General features: G+C 37.8%; 1 protein-coding gene and 1 long non-coding RNA gene across 3 annotated transcripts in view; one reads left to right on the forward strand and one right to left on the reverse strand.

Annotated features, from left to right (window-relative positions):
- Positions 1 to 23,700, forward strand: part of LOC308693155 (myelin-associated glycoprotein-like) — a 24,155-nt gene extending 455 nt beyond the window's left edge. Inside the window, exons 2-7 of one of the 2 annotated variants that reach the window (XM_081369939.1) lie at positions 157 to 211; positions 375 to 755; positions 928 to 1,224; positions 1,306 to 1,405; positions 2,189 to 2,227; positions 23,093 to 23,700. In XM_081369939.1, the coding sequence (XP_081226065.1) occupies positions 172 to 211; positions 375 to 755; positions 928 to 1,224; positions 1,306 to 1,405; positions 2,189 to 2,227; positions 23,093 to 23,243 (1,008 nt within the window). In that variant the 5' untranslated portion in view covers positions 157 to 171 and the 3' untranslated portion in view covers positions 23,244 to 23,700. Of the gene's footprint in view, positions 1 to 156; positions 212 to 374; positions 756 to 927; positions 1,225 to 1,305; positions 1,406 to 2,188; positions 2,228 to 7,357; positions 8,392 to 23,092 lie in introns of those variants that run through there. The other variant, XM_081369940.1, reaches the window with a different exon arrangement.
- On the reverse strand, positions 19,655 to 21,648 carry LOC308693284. The gene is made up of 3 exons (XR_014030431.1): positions 21,494 to 21,648; positions 20,653 to 20,727; positions 19,655 to 20,562 (listed from the first exon to the last, which is right to left on the reverse strand). It is a non-coding gene; the product is annotated as an uncharacterized lncRNA (long non-coding RNA).
- Positions 23,701 to 24,180: the final 480 nt, after the last annotated feature.

Consider the following 24,180-nt stretch of genomic DNA (forward strand, 5'->3'; position numbering starts at 1 on the left):
GCTCTGCTGATTCCACTTCCAACAATTTGATCAATAAATTAGGCCTAACAGTTTTTGTTTTATCTCCTGAGAACTCTCAGGTATAATTGAAGCCTAGACAGTGCCCTAGAGAAAGATTATTGCATATGTGCAAATAACTTTTTTTGCCCTCTTCAGTTTGTCCAGTTCAGCATGGGTGTACAGGCAGGAGTTCTTCTCTGCTGGCTTCATGGTTAGATTTTAAATTTCCAAACATTATATGAATTAATTACTTACATTTTGTGAGGTTACTTCTTTAAAATGATTTGTATTCATATGTTAACTTCTTTAAATGTAAATTCATAGATTTTTTAAGTTTATTATCTTTCAATTATTTTATCATTATTATTTTGCAGTTCTTTTTGTTCTCGTGTTTGGTGATGTTTGGAAGGTGGAGGTAGAGTCTAAAATGGATGCTCTGGTCTCATCTTGTGTCGTGTTGCCCTGTACATTCAAATACCCTGCTGAACAACAGCCCTCCAGTCGTATTAAAGGCATGTGGCACAAACATCCCAACAAGGAGGATTGCATCTATCACAATGATCATACAAGGGTTCTAGACAATTTCAAGGGTCGTACAAGACTGATTGGTTCACTGGGTGATTTAAACTGCTCCTTGGAGATTGATGATGTCAAAAACCATGACAACGGCCCGTACTGTTTCAGGGAGGAATTAGAGACGTCTAAAAAAGACAAGTACTCCTTTGTGGATAACTGTGTGACAATTAAAATGATTGGTAAGTGTGCTTTTGAGCTGTCAACCTGTCATTACAAATACGAAAGCAGACTAAAACATGGAAAGAGTCCAAATTATATTTTTGTAACTAAATAAATAATCTTATTTTTGCTTTTATTTACTATGTGAAATATGTGTTTTGTAATTCACAACTAAATATATTTTATGTACAGAGCAAGCATCAAAACCAGAGTTGCTGGCTGAGACGTCTGTGAAAGAGGGTCAACCTGTAATCTTCAAATGCTCCGTCCGTCACACCTGTCCGTCCCATCAGCCCACTCTCAGCTGGAACCACACTGGAACAACCCTCATGAGCTACAAGGACATTGGTCATGGAAATTGGGAAGTAGAGTCAATCCTTACCTTCATCCCAACAAAAGAGGATGATCACTCCTCTATCACATGCACAGTCAAGTACCACGGGAGTGTTAAGGGTGAAATGCAAGCCACTCACCAAATCTTTGTGAAAGGTATAACAATAAGACTATACTGTGTATATATTGTTATAAGTGATAATTTTTAGTAATTAAGTGATTTGTTTTTTTTACCAGAACAAGCAACTCTCAACCACATTCTCATACCAACCATTTCTGGTCTTGGAGCTGCTCTTTTGGTTGGATTACTGTGTTTCTTCGTTATCAAGAGATACAAGTGAGTCTGGGTCTGAATTAAGCATAAGATCATTGACTAATAATAAGAAATGCATTCCTAAAAACATTTTATATTTGTGTAAATTACTTAATTTTATGTATAATTGATTTATTTTAACACACACACACACACACACACACACACACACACACACACACACACACACACACACACACACACACAAAGGAAACCGCACACCAAACAAATTCAAAGTTCAAGATATTGAAAAGTAGAATTTTACTGGAGAGCTTCATAAGTGACAAAATAATTAGTTGTCTAATGTTTTTAAGATATAAGCACTGAAGATATTCAAAGACGAACTGAAAGTTTTGTTTTTTGCTTTGCTTTTTGTACACAGTCACTTTTTTGTTAGTGTTTTTTAGTATTCTGTTGTCACTGTCTTTGAATCTTCAGTAAAATACTAATTTTGATTATTTCATGTTTTGTAAACTGAATCTATGCAATCAGAAAAAAAAAACTTTTATGTACAAATTGTTGCAGGACTTTTTCTTATTCTTTTAAAACCCTGCACTTAAATGTGAGCATTTGATTTAGATGTCTCCCTAGATGACAGTATTACTCAACTCCAGTCCTCGGGACACACATGCCAGAATGATTTAGATGTCTCCCTAGATGTTTAACACGCTAAGATGCTGATGAGTTGACTCATGTGTTTTAATTTGGTAGTTGAGTGAAGACATTGGAGAGTTGAGAAACACTGCATTAAGACATTCTGGTATCTTTCAGTAATATTTTGTTTTAAATCACTAAAATCTTTCCCAGGAAGCGCATTGCAGATCTCCAATCCAGAAACGACAATTGGTGAGTATTAACAGCAATTTTACCTCAGAACATTAATAGTGACTGATTTTACAATTTGTGGCTTTAAGTTTGTGGACTTTGAGTTATCTATAGTAGTGTACTCTCAAAAGCTGAAAAACTTGTGGCATATATATATATAGACTTCATCAAGCCCTCATAAATCAGTACCACATCTGTTCGTCCCATACAACTTAATTTGCTTTTATGAGACAGCCAAACAGCTAACTTTTCCTGTCCGAAAATGAAATTGAGTATATGATAAATTTCCCTCTTATTATACTCCCTCTTACTTCATATATTTAGGTCCATAAATAAACAATTCAGATGTAAAAACCTAACCTCTGGCACCACCCACTAATAAGGTCAAAAAGAGGCATCAACCTACTACAATTGAGAAACAAATGAAAAACTGTCTCCTGTTGTTCACAGAAAGGACATCCCATCCCTACTAGTGGATCAAAATGTGCTCTGAATCTGTTTGTAGCTTTGATGCCATGTACAACTCGCCATTGCAGGTCTCCAGACCTTTTTTCAATGGGAGGTTTGTACAAGGTCTTAAAGCTACCTTTTGGGGAAGAGTCTGGTCCAAAAAACTCTGTCCATTTAGACTCCTTTACAATTTCAAGGACATGAAGATGAACCTTTATACACAATGCATAAAATGCTTTTTTTCCCAACGTCTCTGAAATTCCCCAGTTGAAACATCTGAAGTGAGTGCCCAGAAAGCCATGAATACTGCATTGAATTCTCATTCAAACTTGAACTGATGAATTCACACAAAGTTATGTAAAAACGCCAGTCTTGGCTAGTATCCTAGTAAACATTGCTGGTAATGTCTTAAGTGAACGTACATCACAGTTCAGAAATGAAATGCATGTAACTCGATACTTTAAATGTTTTCTGTATCTTAAAATACAATCATTATTAGCTGCATGCAAAGTGACCCTCATTTGGTTTTCAACCTTTGAGAATAAGTAAAATTCAACAATGTTAACATAGTCACACTGAGATCCCCATATCTCTGGGACTGAACCATATAGGCCCTTTAAGATTAAAATACCAAAAGAGAAGTTTATTAATAGCCAGTATCTTAAATAATATCAAGATATATTTAATACTTCTTGACTTACAGACAAGTAAGTCAAAGGAAAAACAATATGGTAGTCAGACAGGAATGTTCGACAAAGTGAAACAAGATACATTTCTAGTTTTAACATTATTTGTTATTTTCAGTCGTTTCACTTTAGGTCAAATATAAGTGACCTTATTTAGTTTTTGACCCCTGGAAATGTAACAAATTACTCATGGAGCCACACTGAAATCCCTAGATCTCTGGAAATTAAGCATATAGGGCATTAAGGATTAATATACCAAAAGAAAAGTTTAAGAACCAAAATCTAAAAGGGTATTAAGATATCAGAGCAAAGAATGCAAAAAAAGTGCTGCTTCAGGGTGTAAAATCTCGGTGCTCTTTGGTTGCATGGGATACTTAAAGTCTAAGAGCTTAGAAACTCCAAGGCACTCGAAATAAGTAGAAAAAAGTTAAAAAGCCTTTATTTCATCGATGTCTTAAACATTAAAATTGGTGACAGATTCATCTACGCGTTGCGGCCAAACATGCCTTCGTCAGGGTGTGTGTAACAAACAGCATATCAGGTTCATTTTTAGCAGCAGTTAATTAATCAAATTACAATCACCTGGTCACTCTGTGTAAAAAAACAATTAAGATAATTGAGATAATTGACCTAAAGCAACCTATAGAGGAGAGAGAGAGAGAGAGAGAGAGAGAGAGAGAGAGAGAGAGAGAGAGAGAGAGAGAGAGAGAGAGAGAGAGAGAGAGAGAGGAAAAAAAGAAAGAAAAAGAAAGAAAAAAACGAAAAAGAAACACTAAACCTATACCAATATCATAAATATCAAAAAGTATAAAGTATGCAGGTCAAATTGCACAAAACACTATTGTATGCATAACTTCTTTTTTGTAAATCAAATTACATAAATCGAAATTCAAAAATCAAACAATGTATAAATCATACAATGCACAGCGAAACCCACAAAAAAAACAACAACAATATCATAAATACCAATAAAGTATGCAAGTCAAAATACACAAAACACTATTGTAAATATAACAACTTTTTTATAAATCAAAATACATAGGTCAAAATTCAAAAATCATACAATAAATCTCACAGCCACTCTTGTTCGTCCAAAACAAACTACAAAATAGACTCAAAGTGTTAAATACCGTAATTCTCCTTTAACCCTATCTCCTCCTCTTATTGACTTAGGGATTTGTTCAATGCCGATTATCTTCAGTGTACTTGGGCTACCATGATTCGCATCTCTATAATGTAGGGCCATGGGGTATAAAGGGTTACAGACTCGAAAAGCATTTTTATGTTCTGAAAATCTGGGCCCGTATCCCTAAAGATTCTGAGAATCCTCTCAGAGAGCTCCTAACTTAACCTAAAAATTCCTTGCCAGGAGTTTTAGCTTAGAAGTGATTCCAGAACATTTTCAGTTAGGCTAATGTTATAGCCTAACATTAGAATCTAAAATATGTGAAAACTTAAGCTCATTACACCCTGTTCAAAAAATGATTTGTGTCTTATTTGCTCATATTAATATCCTAGCTGGCATATTTTGTACTTTCACTCCCATATGGACCCCATTGAAAACAAGATGGCCTATCTCAAGGGGCTGTCCTTAATGAAGTAGAAATTGCAACGTTACAACTCAGTGTGGTCTTAACGAGGGTAACACGGCTCAGCTTTTATCAATGTCTGTGATTGCTGGTTGGTCTATTTATGAAGGCTTGTTAACAATTTTGTGCAGCTGCTTAGGGGAACTCCTAAGCCACTAAAAGTCCTCTTCCCTGCTCTTAGCAGATCTCACCAGGAGCCCTTTTAAGCGCTATGAATCTTGAGGAATAGCTTTTATATTAACTGGGATTTTCGTGTCACTTTTAGGGGAAATTCTAAGAAAACGTCATGACTCTGAGAATTTTCTTAAAATTTGACCGCTAGGAGACACTTTTTGCACAAAAATTCTTTAGGGATACGGGCCCTGATCTCTAATTTTCTTGTAGTCATCCCTATATAAAAGCAGCCACATGGGCACTCCAACTTATACACCACAAATGAGGTATTACAATTAATAAATTATCTAATTTTCAAATCAGAACCAGAGGTTACATCTCTAAACATGTTAGTCTTAATCATATTATCACAGTGATTACAGTTGCCACACCTGTAATTTCCTGCACTTAACCCTTAATCGCTGTTTGGGGTCATTATGACCCCACTGGACTTTTCTTTCATTTTTTAAAAATGTTACCTTCATATCAGAGGCATGAAACTCTGGGACTTTTCCTAAATAACCTATCTAAACATGCACAAAAAAACTGGGCTTGATTTGGTTGTTCTAAAGGTGTGTAAAAAAAAATTTACCGTTTAAGCTGTTTGGGGTCAAAATGACCCCACATTGAAAATGAATGGGAAAATGAAAAAAATGACTTTTTTTTATTTTGTTTGTCAAAAAAATAAAATTAAATCCATTATAAATCTGAAAATTTATACATATAAACCAAGGTCTGGTCCTAGAGCATAAATAAAAAGTAGAACGAACTTTCTATCTCATACACACACACACACAGACACACACAAACACATAAACAAACACACAAATGTATGTGTTTGCAACAGAGAGCATTTTTACAGAAATTGGTAAATAAAATAAACAAAACTGGCATAAATCTAAAAAAATTTACATTTAAATCAAGGTCTGGTCCTAGCGCATAAACCCAAAGTGGAACGAACTTTCTATCTCATACACACACACACACAAACACACACAAACACACACAAACACACATGTATGTCACTGCAACAGAGAGCATTTTTATAGAAATTGGCAAATAAAATAAATAAAACTGGCATAAATCTAAAAAAAAAATTACATTTAAATCAAGGTCTGGTCCTAGAGCATAAACCCAAAGTGGAACAAACTTTCTATCTCATACACACACACACACACACACACAAACACACACGTGTATGTCCCTGCAACAGAGAGCATTTTTATAGAAATTGGCAAATAAAATAAACAAAACTGGCATAAATCTAAAAAAAAATTACATTTAAATCAAGGTCTGGTCCTAGAGCATAAACCCAAAGTGGAACGAACTTTCTATCTCATACACACACACACACACAAACACACACATCTATGTCACTGCAACAGAGAGCATTTTTATAGAAATTGGCAAATAAAATCAACTAAACTGGCATAAATCTGAAAAATGTCACATATGCAACATGGAACAAGCTTGTTCACACACACACACACACACACACACACACACACACACACACACACACACACACACACACACACACACACACACACACCACAGTCATGTCATAGTGGTGACTTGTAATGGTTCTGCAAATGTATGTATAATAATTTGCAAAAGCAGATCATTCAAAATATATCAGAAAACAACAACAAATTCTAACTCTGACAAAAATACAGATTTTTTTATGTATTTCAAAATGTTTAAATAAATATTCACAAAATATATATATCAAAGTTGTGAGGAGAAGTTGAAGCATCACAAACAATAAAGTGAAAATGAATGAGTCTCTATGGCCCTCTATTGGATATATGTGGTCATTGCACTTTCTTTCTTTAATTATAATTTCTAAAGTTTTTCCACAAACTAGCAGATGTCAGTATTCTATCTCTAACACATAGAGCAATGTCCAAAAACTATTTAGATTTAATTAAGATCATCATTTAAGTGATTTTTTCTTTAAAAAATCATTTTTCATGAGCCAATTTATGGCCTAGTTATGTAATTGTGCAGTAAATAGGTAAAAAACTTCAAAATTTCCACAAAAACACAGCATAAATGTATAGTTGAGAAGTAAATAAAAAAAATGATATATAGTTTTCCATATAAAAAATGTATATTTCCTTATGCAATTGCTCTTTAAAAGTTTGGGGTCAAAATGACCCCAAACAGCTTAAATGTTGTCCTTTTTTAACAGCGATTAAGGGTTAAACTTAGCCAGGTATTTGATTTCTTAGAGGGAAGATGGCTTCTCACCAATTTGTCTTTAATTGTAGGTGCTTTCCGGAACATAATTGAAGGAGATCCAGGCATGACTTCTCTTAGATAAGGATCACTCATAACTACTTCCCAATTACTTTTTATAATTTTCTTAATTCTGTTTGCCTCTGTACTGTACTGTGTCACGAAATAACTGAACTGAATTATCTGAATCTTGTGATTCACATTTTTGTTGTAATAGCTCATCTATCCTAATGTTTCTTACCTTATCGTATGCTGTTAATCACTCTATTTTTATATCCTCATTCCTTAAATCGTTGAGTCATATCTTGTGCCCTGATATTAAAATCTTCTTCCTTATCGCATATTCTTTTCAATCTCTGAAACTGACCAAAGGGAATATTTTCAGTCATCCATTTGGGATGAAAACTGTCTTCTCTTAATATGGTATTTCTGTCAGTTTCTTTCCTTTAGATTGGTAGTATGTAACTCCTCATTACTTCCTTTAAAAATTTTAATGTCTAAAAAACTAATCTGAGTATATGAAAAATCTAGACTCAACTTCAAATTTACATTGGTATTGTTTAGATATGTATGAAAAACTAACAAATCTGCCTCTGAACCTCTCCATATAAATATAATGTCATCTATACAGTATATCTACCCCACCACACCACATATATCAAATATGAATTTAAATCGGAAAATACAAATCTCGACCCAGAGTCCCAAAAACAAATTTGCATAATTTGGGACAAAGCAGGCACCCATAGCTGTACCTTTAATTTGTTTATAGAATTCATTTTGAAACAAGAAGATGTTGTTATTCAGTGTCCATTCTGCTAATTGTACAATAAAACAAGGTGTCCTTTCAGTAGATGATCTCATATCAAGATAGTATGCTAATGCTTCCAATCCATCTTTATGGTCTATGTTTGTATACAATGATTCTACATCCATAGTAGCCAATATAGATGACTCAGTGATTTTCATTTTTTTTATGGTATTCAATACATGTGTTGTATCCTGAATAAATGAAGGAAGTTTACCAACAAATGGTTTAATAAAACTGTCAACAAATTTAGAAGCTGGCTCTGTAATAGACTCATTTCTGCTAATTATAGGTCTCCCTGGTGGACTTTCAAGATTTTTATGTATTTTCAGAAGCATATAAAAGGTAGGGATCCTAGGATTTTTACAAAATAGAAATTCGCACTCAGTTTTTTGAAATCCATCCCTCTTCTTTAGCATGTGATAAAATATCAGTCAGTTCATTTTTAATTCCTTCTATTGGGTTGGATTGCAGGCGCTGGTAATACTCACAGTTCTGTAGTTGTCGCAATGCTTCTTCAATGTACTGATGTCTACCCCATACCACAACTGCACCTCCCTTGTCCGCTCTTTTTATTACATTAAGATATATTTAATACGTCTTGAGTAACAGGTATGCAGACTTTGGTGAAAAAAACCACAAGAAGTGCCTTTTCACATTTTTGAACTGTCGCCATTGGCATATAATACAACAAAGATTGCTAAAGTCAACAGATTTTACTAATAGACTACTAATCTCCCGGTAAAAATAAAATAATGCTCACTCTTTCTAAAGTCATTTCTACCCCCCTTCAATTTGGCTCTAAATCTCAGGTGAAAATGGTAATTTTCACAATTTCACCCCCCTCTACAAAATACTGGACTACTCCGTATTAATATTTTAGCTTTCTTTTTCTTTTTCTGTTATGAAAAATAAAGAGAGGTTAAACTGTATGTCTGATCTGACTGGGTTGGAGAGGGGAAGTACATTGTGTTTAAAGATGCTTCCTGCTGATAAAAGCACACAGATCTGTTTCCAATCTATTATACACTTACTAATTAGAATTTTCTACTAATTTGATTTTCCACTGACTGTAGAGCCAGAGTAGGGCCGTTGTCCTAGCAACGCGTCATGACAACCATAACAGCAATGGAGAACGTCTCCGGTTACTTTCATAACCTCAGTTCCCTGAAAGGCAAGGAACGAGACGGATGTCGTATATGGGGAACTTCTCTCCTCCTTCACTTCCAATGAAATCTTATAGGCTAACGCCAGCAGAGCTGGCCAATTGACGCAAATTATGCAAATACTGAAACACCGTTGCAGTAATAATGCAAGTGCAGCGTCAATTCCCTTCAGAATCGAACGAACGCTTGAATCAAAGCGAACACGGCGGCGAGCGTAATGTCTCGTTCCTTGCCTTTCAGGGAACCGAGGTTATAAAAGTAACTGGAGACGTTCCCTATCAAGGCTACGGAACTTCGACATTACGGATGTCGTATATGGGAACTGTATTCACCTTATTTTCGAACGCGGAAGTAAGCATGGGTCCAATATCCGTTTTTTTGCGGCACTTCCGTTTCCTCGCTTCCCTGGGCTAAATAACGATATCGATCACGAAGGATTATGCAGAGTTGACAGAAAAATGTTACACATGCCGTAGCAGATGAATACTACAAAGAACTAAAGCCCCGCCTCACTCAGTTAGGGTACCGGACCTGGTTGAAAACACTCATGCATCTAGCTGGCAGAGTGCCAAAACTTCGCCGGCGCCTTCAGCACCGCCCTAAACACAGTCGAGCCAACGCTGGACTAATATATCTATGGAGGTATTTTGTCATGTCAAATGTATTAATAATGCCATCAGAGTGCAACCAAAGCATAGGATAGCAATAAGTAGATTGCTATAAATAATTGTAAATCATACAAAATAAATGCCATGATCATGCCATTATGCTATGATCACTAGATTTTATACAGGGGTTACTATAATGATTTTGTTTCTCCTTGGAGTTTTTATCATGGTTTTTATTGAGACTTCATAGCCCAGCTGCTTTTCTGGTATCGGGTGGTCTTCTGTAGGTGTTCACGAAATGAAAAGAACAAACATACGGTCGTTTCGATGGTTTCTTCAAATGTAAAGCTTTTAACCACAGGCGAAGGGATTCCTCAGGCCGTCGACACATTGGCTGCGTGGCGTGTCCGTTTTTATTTAGGCTCCCATGTTAACAGGTTAGAACGTGCACACTGCCTGCGTGACACGCGCGTCACACAGGCGCGGAAAACGCGCGCATGCTATAAATAGAATCGATGCCTATTTTTCACGCGACACGCAAGCGTTTTAAAAGCGTTTCCAGGCAAAATAGAATAGGAAAAGATGTTTGTATTTCATTTTGACATGAATACATATTAATAAATGACATTTTGATGTTTGAAAGTTTAGGTTTTGACAAATGCAGATATAAATGCAATGAAAAAAAAATCGATTTTCTAATATTGCACCTGTCAATACAGAACGAAATATTCTGTAGGCTATTTTGCCGTCAATACTGCCGACGTTGTCTTTGCTGCTATATATTTATGTTTAACATTAAGTATAGGCCTTCCACAACTCTCTCCCCATTATGTCGAATATAATCACCAATGAATGAGGCTTATCATATCACCCCCCCCCCCCAGTATGCGAGCATCCGATAGGTCGAGATTGGCCAATAGCGAATCTCTAACCTCTGATAGGTCGAAAAGGACCAATCACAAGCTCACAAAACACTGCACGAATTTGCATATCCCGAGCAGTATAACCGGGGGAAGTTAGCACTGTTTTAGAGCACAGGGCAACAACAGTAAGAGAAGGCCAATGCATAGCGGTGACACAGTTTAAAAACATACACAAATAGCAAATAGAACAACTCATGAGCAAAGCGCAGAGCAGCTCCCTAATGATATGCAATGCAATCACTCACCGAAAGCACCCGAGACGCTACAGAGGGTATATCCAACTTGTAAAACCTGGCAAATGTGTTCTGAGAAGACCAGCCATCCGCAAGACATAAATCATGAATAGACGTACCCTTAGTCCAGGCCCACGAGTAGGCGATCGCTCTGGTCGAATGGGCCTTAACATTAAGGGGGCATTCCTGCCCTAGGCGATCATAAGCCAAAACAATAGTGTCCACAATCCAGTGAGCAAGCCTCTGTTTAGAGACCCCCCGTCCCTTGTTACACCCACTGAAGCACACAAAGAGCTGGTCCGATTGTCGAAAAGCGGCCGAGCGAATTATATATTCCCGGAGCGCTTTGACTGGGCAAACAGCACTCTAAGCATCCGAACCCTGAGAGGTAGATGGCTCGACGGACAGGGCAGGTAGAGAAACAATCTGCGCTCTGAACGGGGTATTGAGCGACTTTGGGACATAACCCGGTCTCGGTCTGAGAGTCACATTACAGTTTCCCAGTCCAAAGCGAATACAATCTTCACTTACAGAGAAAGCCTGTAGATCCCCAACCCGCTTAGCCGAAGCAAGAGCGAGAAGCAGAGCCGTTTTTATCGATAGCTCTTTAATGGCGATCGAAGCCAGGGGCTCGAAGGGCGGTCGTGACAAAGCCTCCAAGACCAAAGCTAAATCCCATGGCGGCACCGAAGGCGGTCATGCAGGGCATAATCTCCTGGCTCCCTTAAGGAACCGGGTCACCAACGCATGTCTACCGACAGACTGCCCATCAACGGATGGGTGAAACGCGGCGATAGCGGCCACATATACCTTCAGAGTGGATGGTAGGCTCCCTTCATCCATCCTGTACTGAAGGAGGCACAGAATATCTGACACAGAACAACTCTCTGGGTCGACATCCTGATACCATTTCGAGAAAACTCCCCACTTCAGGGCATACAAACGCCCTGGTCGATGGGGCTCGCGCTTCCGCGATGGTGCTCAAGGCTCGTGAGTGTAGAGCGTCCGGCCCGCTCAACGACCCTGCAATGGCCACACATGAAGGTTCCACAGCCCGGGGCTGGGATGCCAGACCGATCCGCTCGCCTGAGACAGTAGGTCCTTCTTGAGCGGAATTTTCCATTGGCGCCCTGCCAGTAACTCGACTAGGTCCGCAAACCATGGCTGGTTCGGCCAGTTCGGGGTTACCAGAGTCACCGTCGCCTTCTCCTCCCTGATTTTGCACAACGTCATGGGCAAAATTTTTACTGGAGGAAAAGCATAGAGGCAAACTTTCGGCCATTGAATGGTCAGCACGTCCTCCTCTCAGGAGGAACGGGACACTGAGAAGAACATCCGACAATGCGTGTTCTAGCTCGTTACAAAGAGGTCGACCTCCGCTCTGCCGAAACGCTTCCATATCAGCTGAAACGTCCCGGGATGAAGCCTCCATTCCCCTTGGGGAATCCTGCTCCTCGAGAGCATGTCCGCCCCGCGGTTCAGAACACCAGGGATGTGAGCCGCTCTCACCGAGAGGGAAAAACGGTCCGCTCACAGCAGAAGGGATTCCGCCTGCTTGAATAGGGCTCTTGAATGTACACCGCCTTGGCAATTTATGTACGAGACCACGGATGTGTTGTCTGTCCGAATCAACACATGCCGCTGCTCCAGCTGAGACCAGAAGGCTTCGAGGGCTAGAGAAACCGATTTTAATTCCAAACGATTTATGTGCCACTCTGCCTGCTTCTCTGACCACCGACCCGAGGCGGTCTTGCCCAAGCAGACCGCTCCCCATCCGGTGGACGAAGCGTCCGTCAGGACCTCGACGCGCCGCATCACTATTCCCAGCGGTACACCCGCATTGAAAAGCTCCGGGTTCTTCCACGGGGTCAGAGCTCGTACGCAGCCGCGGGAGATCATAATGCGCTTGTGGCCAGAAAACCACGCACTCGGGGGGACACGCGCTTTCAGCCAGTGCTGAAGCGGTCTCATATGCAGCAGCCCCAGATGCCACACTGAAGAAGCCGCTGCCATCCGTCCCAATAGCCTCTGAAACTCCTTCAGCGGGACAAGCCTGCCAGGTCTGAAGCGACCGAGAGAAGAAGTCAGAGCTCTCGCTCGCTCGGGAGAGAGGCGCGCTCTCATTCTCACCGAATCCAGGTGTACTCCCAGGAATGTGGTGGTCTGGCTCGGTGTGAGCACACAGGACGTTTACCCTCAAACCTAGCGTGACGAAGTACGGCTTCGACCTGAGGGGTGAAAGTGCTGCGTCCACAATTTTTGAAAAAGTTCGGGGAGCGAGGGCTAGTCCAAACGGAAGTACCGTGTACTGGTACACCGAATTCTCGAACGCGAACCTCAGGAATCGCCTGTGACGCTTTACTATCTGAATATGAAAGTATGCGTCCTTTAAATCCACTGACGCGAACCAATACCTGGGGCGATTTTGCACCAGGATTTGCTTCAGAGTAGTCATCCTGAAGGCGCGCTTGTGAAGCACTCTGTTGACAGGTCTCAGATCCAGTATGGGGCGGAGACCTCCTCCCTTCTTCGGCACTACGAAGTAGCGGGGAACCCGCTCGGGGAAACGGGTTCTATCGCCTTCTTCTCGAGTAAGTTGCACACTTCCTGCCTCAGCACATGAGCGTTTTGGGGCAAAGTTAATGACTGGATTATGCCGCGGAAGCGGGGTGGTCTGCGTTTGAACTGAAGTGTGTACCCTTGCCGAATCACATTTAACACCCACTGTGAAATGCCTGGAATAGCTTCCCACGCTGTCAGAAAGTGACTCAGTGTGGGTCGATCTAAACGTGCGGTCATCGCCGCTATTTGTGGGCTGGGAAAAGACAGCTCGCATTGCCCACGAGGTGCCTTTATAGCTACAGACCGTGACACTGCGCTGCTCGAGGGCAGGGCGGGTAACACAGTGTGTGGTGCGAGACAGTGTTAATTTCGTTTTACACGTGTACATTTTTTCACAGACGAAAACGAGACGATAACTAAATAAAAACTAGTTTTGAATGACAAAAACTATGACGAAAATCTATTGACTAGAGCCCGACCGATATATCGGCAGGCCGATATTATCGGCCGATATTAGGCATTTTCAAAACTATCGGTATCGGCATTTATAACGGCCGATAAATTAATATTTCAAAAATAAAATAAAAACGGACGAAACACCCTTCAACCATGTTATGAGGGTTGCCGTTGTATAGTTTGTCCACCAGAGGGCACTCTACACGTCCCTGTTGGCAACACTCGTGTATAACGCGCCACACATTCAGCAACCTGTTGATCCAGCCAGAGTCGGGCAGAGAGAACCGCGAGTGAGATCATCGGTGAATTGTGTTCATGGTGAGTTGGTAACGACTCACGAGACATACATTGCTTGAATAACAATTAAAAGAACATCCCTATCAGTTCTCTTAACTCAAATAAGGATGACAAAATTCGTGACTCATGTCCAGTTTTGCTGCGGTTAAATAAGCCGAGAGTGAAGCGGAACAACGCGACGTAGGCTATATTCACATAAAATGTTAACACTGCAGTTCATAATGTGCATGTGCTTTAATGCTTTGTCGGTTAAACATTTAATTTTAAATGCTGATGCGCTGTTCTAACGTGTGCGTTTCTCAGCGCGTACATGTGAAGCTCACATGCACTAAAAGCCTTTCTAGTACCAGCGCCTGGATACTGGACTAAGTTATCTTTCGAGTATTATTGTGCTAATACTGTTAAATACACACAAGATTTACATAAACAATGTCGGTTGTCCGCTTGTCAAATGCGTGTACATTAGACGTGTCATGCTCAGCTCTTAAACAGACAGTAGCAATTGTAAACACATTGCCGCTTGTCCTTAAAGGGATAGTTCACCCAATAATAAAAATGATCTCATTATTTACAGGCACTCTAATGTTGTTCCAACTGTATTAATTTCCTTCTAATATTTTTCTAATATTAATAGTTTGAAGAATGTGTGTAACCAAACAGTAGCTGGTCCCCATTGACTTCCAAAGGAGAAAAATATACTATGGAAGTCACTGGGGTACATCAACTGTTTGGTTACCCACATTCATCCAAATAACTTATTTTCAACAGAAGAAAAAAACAACTTGAGAGAGTAAATTATGACAATTTGAATTTGTTGTCAATTTGAATGTGAAATTGTTGTTTTTGTCCAAAGGACTAAACGTTTAGTCTTTATCAGAACTTTAATATATTTTGATGTTCCTCTGTTCTGTTGTGACAATACAAGAAACAAGTTTCTTTTTAAAATGCATTATCATATTATTTAGTTAAAACTCATAAATAACTACAAATAACTAATGTTAGGGAAATTTGTTAATGTTTTGTTGCGCGTTTCTGAAAAAAAAAAAAAAATATATCGTCCGATATATCGGAATATCGGATTTTAAAACCAACAAATATTTGTACCGGTATCAGCCTTCAAAATCCTTTATCAGTCGGGCTCTAGTACCCATCAAAAGTTTGTACACACCAATTGTAAAGTGTGTCCAAACTTACTGTACTATAATACACATAAATAATATTGCTACTGTATTATAATATACACATAAATAATATCGGCCGATATATCGGTATCTGGCTTTTTTTTATCGGTATCGGCATCGGCGCCCAAAAATCCATATCGGTCGGGCTCTACTATTGACATTTTCGTCAACGAATAAAACTAGACGAAAATGTTAGATAGTGACGATTTGGGAAGCGATCCAGTCTGATGTCCTGCATTTGTGGTAGATGCGCACAATTGTACTGTGTGACGTGATCTACCCAGCGGCACACGAGTTGGCATGCGCTGCATGTCATGTAAACGTCTGGGAGAATGAGTAGAGCAGACATGAAGATCTGAATAAGAGTGACGACGCAAAAAAAGAGCTCTATTCGGTACGGTTTTCTGTGCGCACACACCCGACCCGAAGCGTGCAGCCATTCACATAGACACCTATACAGCGCGCGAGTACTGAATTGAGCTCTCTTTCCTGTCTGAATGGGCAAATACACACAAATATTATGACTAAATGTCCGTTTTGGAAAGAATTCATGTAAATTATGTTGGTTATGTCTTAAACAGTTGTGAGTGTATCGTATGTGCATCAGTGCATTGGATCCGCATGTCATTCGACATGATCCGATGTCTTAAAGTGACAGTGAGTAATAAACCTTATGCGGTCTGTGTCCTTAATATTGATCAAGCAACAAAAAAAAAAAGAGAAAAGTATTCACTGCTCGTTAATAGCTTTAATAAGGATTAATTATATTTAATTCATACAAATAAATATGTCTGCTTGAAAGAATAGAGAATGATGTATGCAAGTAGTTATAAAGAATTCATACACTCTAAAAAATGCTGGGTTATTTTTTAAACCCAAATGCTGGGTTGAGCATTTTGACTATGTTGCTGGGTTATTTTCTCCGTAATCAGCTGACAATGACCCAGCATTTGGGTTTGTTTTGGAAATTTTGACCCAGCGCCTCCTCGCGAGTCGCGCGCTTTTGTCCACACTCCACACTGTTCAAATCACTACGTCAACAGGAGGACGAGAGGTTCAAGCAGGAGCGAGCGTAAAGGTGAGCAACCCTGTTTTATTACAACTTTCCTAATGTTAAGTAACGTTAGTCAAAGAAGTCAGAAAGTCAACAAGAAGTTATGTTGAAATGAACTATGAATTATTGACGACGTCGACGTCTGTCGAACTAGCGACCGTTAACGTATGCTAACGTTAACGTTACGTTACACATAACATTCATTATTTTTACACGGTCTGTAATCAATTATTCCACTTAAAACACGGTCACAATGTCTAAGTACAGTTGTTGGTGTCTGTTTTATCTCCAGAAATGTTGCGGGTTACTTGACTCGGCGGTGTTGGATGGATGCAGTGTAACGTCACTGGCTAGTGGCTGGATATGCTAAAGAAGCTGTAAGTCTAACGTTACCTATTATTTAACTGTGTTTGTTAGTCATTTTCGAAAGGTAGCTTTACATAAAATATTGAATTATGCTGCAGTATGTTCTCTGTGTTTGGGTGTGTGCGCCTTAGTTCAATTTGGCTAAGCATTTCTGCAGAAAACAGTGTTATCGTCCAGCTCAGTACAATTCTTATCAAAAACTGTCATTGTTCATTTGAAGTCAGTTCAGTGTTGCTTCAGTTACGTTCAGAAACTATGTAAAGATAATCAAAGTAGTTACTGAAGTACAATTTGGTCTTAAACCGGCTCTGAAAAAAAGAGTCCACAAAATACCCACAAAATTTCTTCTGTTTACAGTCTTGTGAATTAACAATAGTTAATTAAGCTGTTAAAAATTATTTAGTCTATTTATTTATTTTATTTTTTTAATTAAGTAATGATTCATTAAAATTATTTATATATATATTTTCTAAATTAACTGGAGCCAGCATAAAAATTAATTTTAAAAACATTGTATAAGACATGCTAAATTTGTAAAGATATTACTAATCAGATGTTTCCTTCTTTTCTTTTACAGCAATGGACATTTTTGTTCAACAAATCTCCTCAACTGGAGTCTTGAGTGCCTCATTGAAAAATTGCTGGTAAATATGTGATGAACAATTTTGCATTTCAAATTCTCTTTCTTTGTATGTAATCTTTTTTTCACAGTTGCATCCAGTGCCAACCCTAACCCTTAAAGGGATAGTTCGCCCAAAAATGATATTTAACCCATGATTTACTCACCCTCGAGCCGTTTGAGATGCATATGTCAATCTTTTTTCAGACGAACACATTTTCAGTTATTTTAGAAAATGTCTTCGATCTTTCAGTAGTTATAATGTCAAGCAATGGGGTCCACCTCCTTCAAGTCCCAAAATGTGCATGCATCCTTCACAAAAGTAATCCATCCGGCTCCAGGGGGATAAACGAAGGCCTTCTGAGGGTAATCCGTGCGGTTTTGTCGTAAAAATATACATATTTAAAACTTTATAAACGAAAATAACTGGCTTCCGGTAGCGGTCGACGCGCGTTCATGGAGATGGATGCTGGCGTATGACGTAGCGTAGAAAGCGTTGTGACGTAGAACGAACGTAGAGTTTTGTTTTGCTCTGCTCTCTCGCTGCGCTGTCACGTTCGTTCTACGTCACGACGCTTTCTACGCTACGTCCTACGGATTACTTTTGTGAAGGATGCATGCACATTTTGGGACTTGAAGGAGGTGGACCCCATTGCTTCACATTATAACCACTGAAAGATCTAAGACATTTTCTAAAATAACTGAAAATGTGTTCGTCTGAAAAATGATTGACATATGCATCTCGAACGGCTTGAGGGTGAGTAAATCATGGGTTAAATATCATTTTTGGGCGAACTATTCCTTTAACAAAGTTTGCTACACCATTCACAATAAGCTGAAAAACATGAATGGCCAATTTACTTGTCCAAGTACAAGCACATGACAAGACAATTTAAATCAGTTATATTGTAGGGCTGGCATAGGGTACCACTTCTGTGCCTAGTCGTTGTCAGTGTAATTTCATAGATAGCCGTGCTTGTTTGCCCCTTTCTTGGTTTAAGGCAGTGGTTCTCAAATGTCCTGGGACCCCCATAATTTAGGATGTCTCACCCAATTTAAATTTTGCAGTCTGTACTAATGAGCTGAATCAGGTGTGTTAAATGAGGGAGAGATACAAAATGTGCAGTGGTATGGGGTCCCCAGGACGGGTTTGAGAAGCACTGCTTTAAGTTCACCTGAAAAGGAAAATTCATCATTTACTCACCCTCAAGGTATTACAAACCTGAATGATTTTCTTCTCCTGAACACGAAAGAAAAAATGTTGGTAACAAAACAGTTAACAATAGCCATTGACTTTTATAGTACTTTTTTCCTATTATGGAAGTCATTGGTTACCGTCAACTATCTTGTTACTGACATTCTTTAAAAAATCTTTTTGTGTTCAGCAGAAGAAAGAAACTTCACAAAAAGTTTGGAACAACGTGAGGGTGAGTAAATGAGGCGATTAAATTTGACATGAGGGTGAGTAAATTTGCATTTTAAGGTGAACTATACCTTTAATAACACTAAATGTTTTCAGATTACCAGAGTACATATTTAACTGTTATATATTTAAGCTAATTTCACTCATTCTAAGTTGACCTTAGTTAGAAATGCACTTTGCTTAATTTAAAAGCTGATGAACGAACAAGTTCTAATTTGCCATTTTTCTATTCTTAGATTCCAAAGGCACACTAGCACTTACAATCCTGCCTGTCATTCTTCCCCCGCCTGTGTACAAGATTGGCCACAAAACCTTTCGGCCAACTATTCAAGAGACAAGAACCTCATTCATTGATGTACACTGTAAAAATAAAAGGTGCCTGGAGGAACCTTTTGGGGTTCTTCACTTTGCCACACCGGCGGAACCGTCTGTAGATCCTCTAGGCACCCTTTAAAAAGGTCCGGTTCTCTGAGGAACCACACAGGTTTCCTGAGGAACTCTAATATTAGGCACTGTGTGGAACCACTGTGGGTGCCTCCAGGAACCAAATTTCATTTTTTTTTAAATATTTAATTTCATGTTGTTACTATGGTTACCTTTGACTTCTATTATAATAAACAAATTGAACCAAATACAAAATAAGAATTGTTTATTACATATTTGATATTCATTTTTATACATACACTTCCATGCACATGGGGAAAAAAGCTAACTACAAATTAATATCAATGACTACACAAAAAAATAGTATAATACATAAGCAACATGAATAATCAACCATGTATATACAATAGATAAACAAGAAAAGACATCTCAACAAAATGCATGGAAACACATATGTTCCACTAAATAAATCAATGTAAAAAAAATTACATTTGAACTAATTAAAAATGTCCATCATACTTAACTTTAAAACATTTGTGTTTCAGTCCGATGGTTAGTCTGACATCACTGTTTCCAAGTCCAAAAGCTGATCAGATGCCAAAAACAAACAACAGTGCTAATATACACTCATTGTGCTGTAACCTTTATCTCTATTATATACCGAAATCTCTGATGGTTAGTTATTCAACTATTTTGAATCATAAAATGTTTAAGTCTGGGATGCCGTTAGACTGGAGACTGTAATGTACACTATGGCTTTTGAAAAGCTTAAATGTGAGACTTGAATCAACAGTGTTCATAAATGGTTGTTGAGTATTCTCATGAAACAAGATAGAGGAAGTAGAAGTAGAGGCTTCGACCCGAAACAGAGTTAAGGTACAGTAAAATGATCTGTTGTTCTGTGAATGTTCACTGGTGAATTCAGTCATTTCAATATGAATTCACACGATCAGCAATTTCGTTTGTGGTCAGAAATGTCACTATGGGACCAAGTTGGTGTGAGGTACTTAATGAGTTAGAAAAGTGAAAAGGTACAGCATCGTTTTCCGTTTGTTTTTCCTCTTTTCTGGTGGATGGTCCAGGCACTTCAATGATTTTCAGGTCTACAGGAGGATTTTTATTCTTGATCAAACTTGTATTTCAGCTTACCGAGATCCCTGCAAAGTACAAAATTTACTGTTAGTAATGTTATTAAAGTGATAGTTGTGAAATTTAAATAATTTCCTCAGCCTTGTGACGTTCCAAACCTGTTTGACTTTCTGTCTGTGGAACCCAAAAGCAGATCTCAGGCATAATGCAACCCCAGTCACCGATCGCTGACACTGCATGAAACACAAGCAGAAAACAATTGTGTAAATCATTCATGAAACCATTCTTATGCACACTTGTCTAGTTCAATTCAATGCAACAGTTTATGTAAAAATGGTTAAGCTCCAAAAATGTCCCAGAAAAGATTCTAAAAATAATCAATGAGTTCACAACTCATGTGTTATGGGTTGTGTTGCAAGTCTTCTGAAGCCTAATTGCTTTTTCCTATTTATTTATTTTTTTGTCGAAAAAGACTAAACTTGAAGTTATAATTCAGAGTTAAAATGTCTATAGCATTTTTTGTGAATCAAACCTGTGATATTATTTTTCTGAGTAACATGAATGAGATTTGAGATCATGAGAAAAGATTTTCAGAGAGTAACTGATTAAAAAACACAAGTACACAGTCAAACAATACAACTTCACACAGCTAAAGTTCATAGTAATAAAGTACTTGCATGTGGTGCAGGTAACTTACTGTAATTCAATGTTGCCACTGAAATGTGAAATGTTCAGATGAAGACACAGTTGTACAAAATATGTTGAATTGAATAACTAAATCAATCTAAGACAATAAGTCAATCATTTCCATTTGTTCATTAGATCAACGTAGTTAGCATCGCGGCTAAAACCTTCATACCAGATACTGTGTGTGCAATAAACGAGTGGTAAACACTATAAAAACGTAGTAATGTATAATAAATTTAGTTTATATATGTGTGTGTTTAAATATATAGTGAGTAGACTCTGTATTTATATTTATTTGGCGAGTTTACAAACCTTGTAATGGAGAGCCGAATAAACGGCGGAAGCTTTGATGAGAGGAGCCGTTACTTAGTTTCCTGATGACGATCAGCTGAGCTTTGTTGCGCGCGAGCAGCGCGAGCATCACTGAAGCGACGACAGCAGACTGGGAATAGCAGCAGTTTCGTGACAGAATAATACTTTTCTCCTCCTGCTTCTTCTTCTTCATAATATTATTATTATTTAGTGTTGTTGTTTAAGGTTTAAATGACTTTATAAAATAGGCCTATACTAAATATATGTAAGCTACCCAAGTGAAAAAGACTATAGTTACTGTTAAATGTATTAAAAATGCATTAAAGTATATTTGTATTGTAGGTCTACTAAAAACACACTCAAGTACATTTTTAATACATTTAATAGTACATCTTTTTCACCTGGGTATGTATACTGAATCAAACTTGCCTATAATAATAATAATAATAATAAAAATGCATTAAAGTAGGCTATATTTGTATTGTAGGTCTACTAAAAACACACTCAAGTACATTTTTAATACATTTAATAGTACGTCTTTTTCACCTGGGTATGTATACTGAATCAAACTTAAGTAGCCTATAATAATAATAATAATAGGATAATAATAATAATAATAGAATAATAATCTAATTCGGGCCTCACTGAACCATTGGGTTCCTCCAGATGCTGGCTTTAATATAAGAGATCTTCCAGGAACCACTTAAATGTTAAAAGATCTTCCAATAACCCTTTTATCGCATTTAAGTTCCTCTATTTTCCCCCAAAGCACTTCGAGGTCTCATGGTAATGAAAAGGTGACTCCAGAACCTCTGAAGTAAATACAAAGTGCTTAAAGGATCCCATAAGTTCCAGCAAGAACCTCAAAGATTGTCAATGCTCCTCCAGTAACCCTACTATAGGAAAAAGAGCTTTGAGGCACCAAAATTACATTTTGAAGTTCCTTGAGTATCCAACAGGATACTTGAGGCTCCTTTAGTTTTTACAGTGTACAACTGGTAAGTAAAACAACAGGGGACAAAAAGAGCAGGCTCATTTCTTTACACCTGTTTGTAGGGCTGCACGATAAATCGTTTTATTGCTGCTTGAATCTAACATGCATTTCATTTTCTCACAACTCTTTAAAGGATTAGTTCACCCCAAAATGAAAATTTCCTAATAATTTACTCACCCCAATGTCTTCCAAGATATCCATGTCTTTCTTTCTTCAGTGGAAGAGGAATTAAGTTTTTTGAGGAAAACATTTCAGGATTATTCTACACAGAATGGACTTTAATGACAAACAATCAAATGACGGACATTTGAACCTTCTTTGAACATTGGGATAGTTGGTTGCCATTTAAGTCTATTCTGTGTAGAAACATACTGAAATGTTTTCCTCAAAAAAACTTAATTTCTTTTCGACTGAAGAAAGAAAGACATGGATATCCTGGATGGCTCTGGGGTGAGTAAATGATTAGGAAATTTATATTTTGGGGTGAACTAATTCTTTAAGTTAATTTAAGATGGTATTTAACTAATTTAAGACTGCTCTTATGAAAACCTAAGACACACTTTTAAATAATTATCTGTGTCTGATATTGTCTTTCCCTCATTTAGTCTGGAACCAACATGGTGCTTTACCTGGAAAGGCAGAGAGAAGCAAAACCCTTCCCCTTTGTCTTGGAGCTTGGAATGGCTGGACAGTTTTTTGGTGAATGGGGAAACTCTGGAAAATTTGACTCCGTTTTTTTTTTTTATCATTTTGTGAAGATAATTTTAAGCTAGGCTATTTTACAGTTTATAGGTATAGAGTTTCATGTTTTTATTTTGCTACACAGGACTAAATGATTGCTTATTTAAAATGAATTGCAATGTATGTACTTACTGTTTATACGCAGAGATGTGCCTCTCATTTTTGCTGCACAGGACTAAATGATTGCTTATTTAAGTGAATTACAATGTATGTACTTACGTGTTTTTTATTGTATTCTTTGTGAATAGAATCTTAAGCTGTAGGCTATTTTACAGTTTATAAGTGAAGAGTTTTGAATTTTGAGAATCTTACCATTTTATAATATTTTAACATATCAACATTTTAGCACAAAATTTTTGTGCTATTTTTTATTTTTGTGGGCCTCCGTTTATGTTACAGATGTCTGGTTTTTTTTAACATGAATGTATTTTTGATTATATTAATTTCCTGGAATAAACACTTTAATTGAATCAATAAACAGTAGTGTTATTATTGTTAATAATATTTTTTTATTCGTTTTTTTTATTATTATTATCTAAAATTAATAACCTGTAGCATGGGGGTTGTTTGACCCAGCACTGATTAAAAACAACCCAGCAGATGGGTTAATGTATGAAAACCCAGCCTGCTGGGTCAAAATAACCCAGCATGGTTCTGTCCAATATTTACCCAGCGCTGGGTTGCCAAATAACCCAAATTGGGTTGTTTTTAACCCAGCATTTTTTAGAGTGTAGTATATCATTCATTGAAAAAAAGTCCGTCTTCTACTTTAGGAAAAGTGGTTTTATTTAATTTTAAGATATTTTTTAAGTTACAGTAGTTAAATCTGTATTGCACGTTCAAACTTTAAAATCATTCATATTAGCAGGATATGTTTTCTCCTATATGGGTTTGGAAATTTGAGAGAAATTCTAAATAAATGCATTTAAATTGAAACCCATTATATTTTAGT

The sequence above is a fragment of the Scardinius erythrophthalmus genome, assembly GCF_964197995.2.
Source record: "Scardinius erythrophthalmus genome assembly, chromosome: 7".
Lineage (NCBI taxonomy): Eukaryota > Metazoa > Chordata > Actinopteri > Cypriniformes > Leuciscidae > Scardinius > Scardinius erythrophthalmus.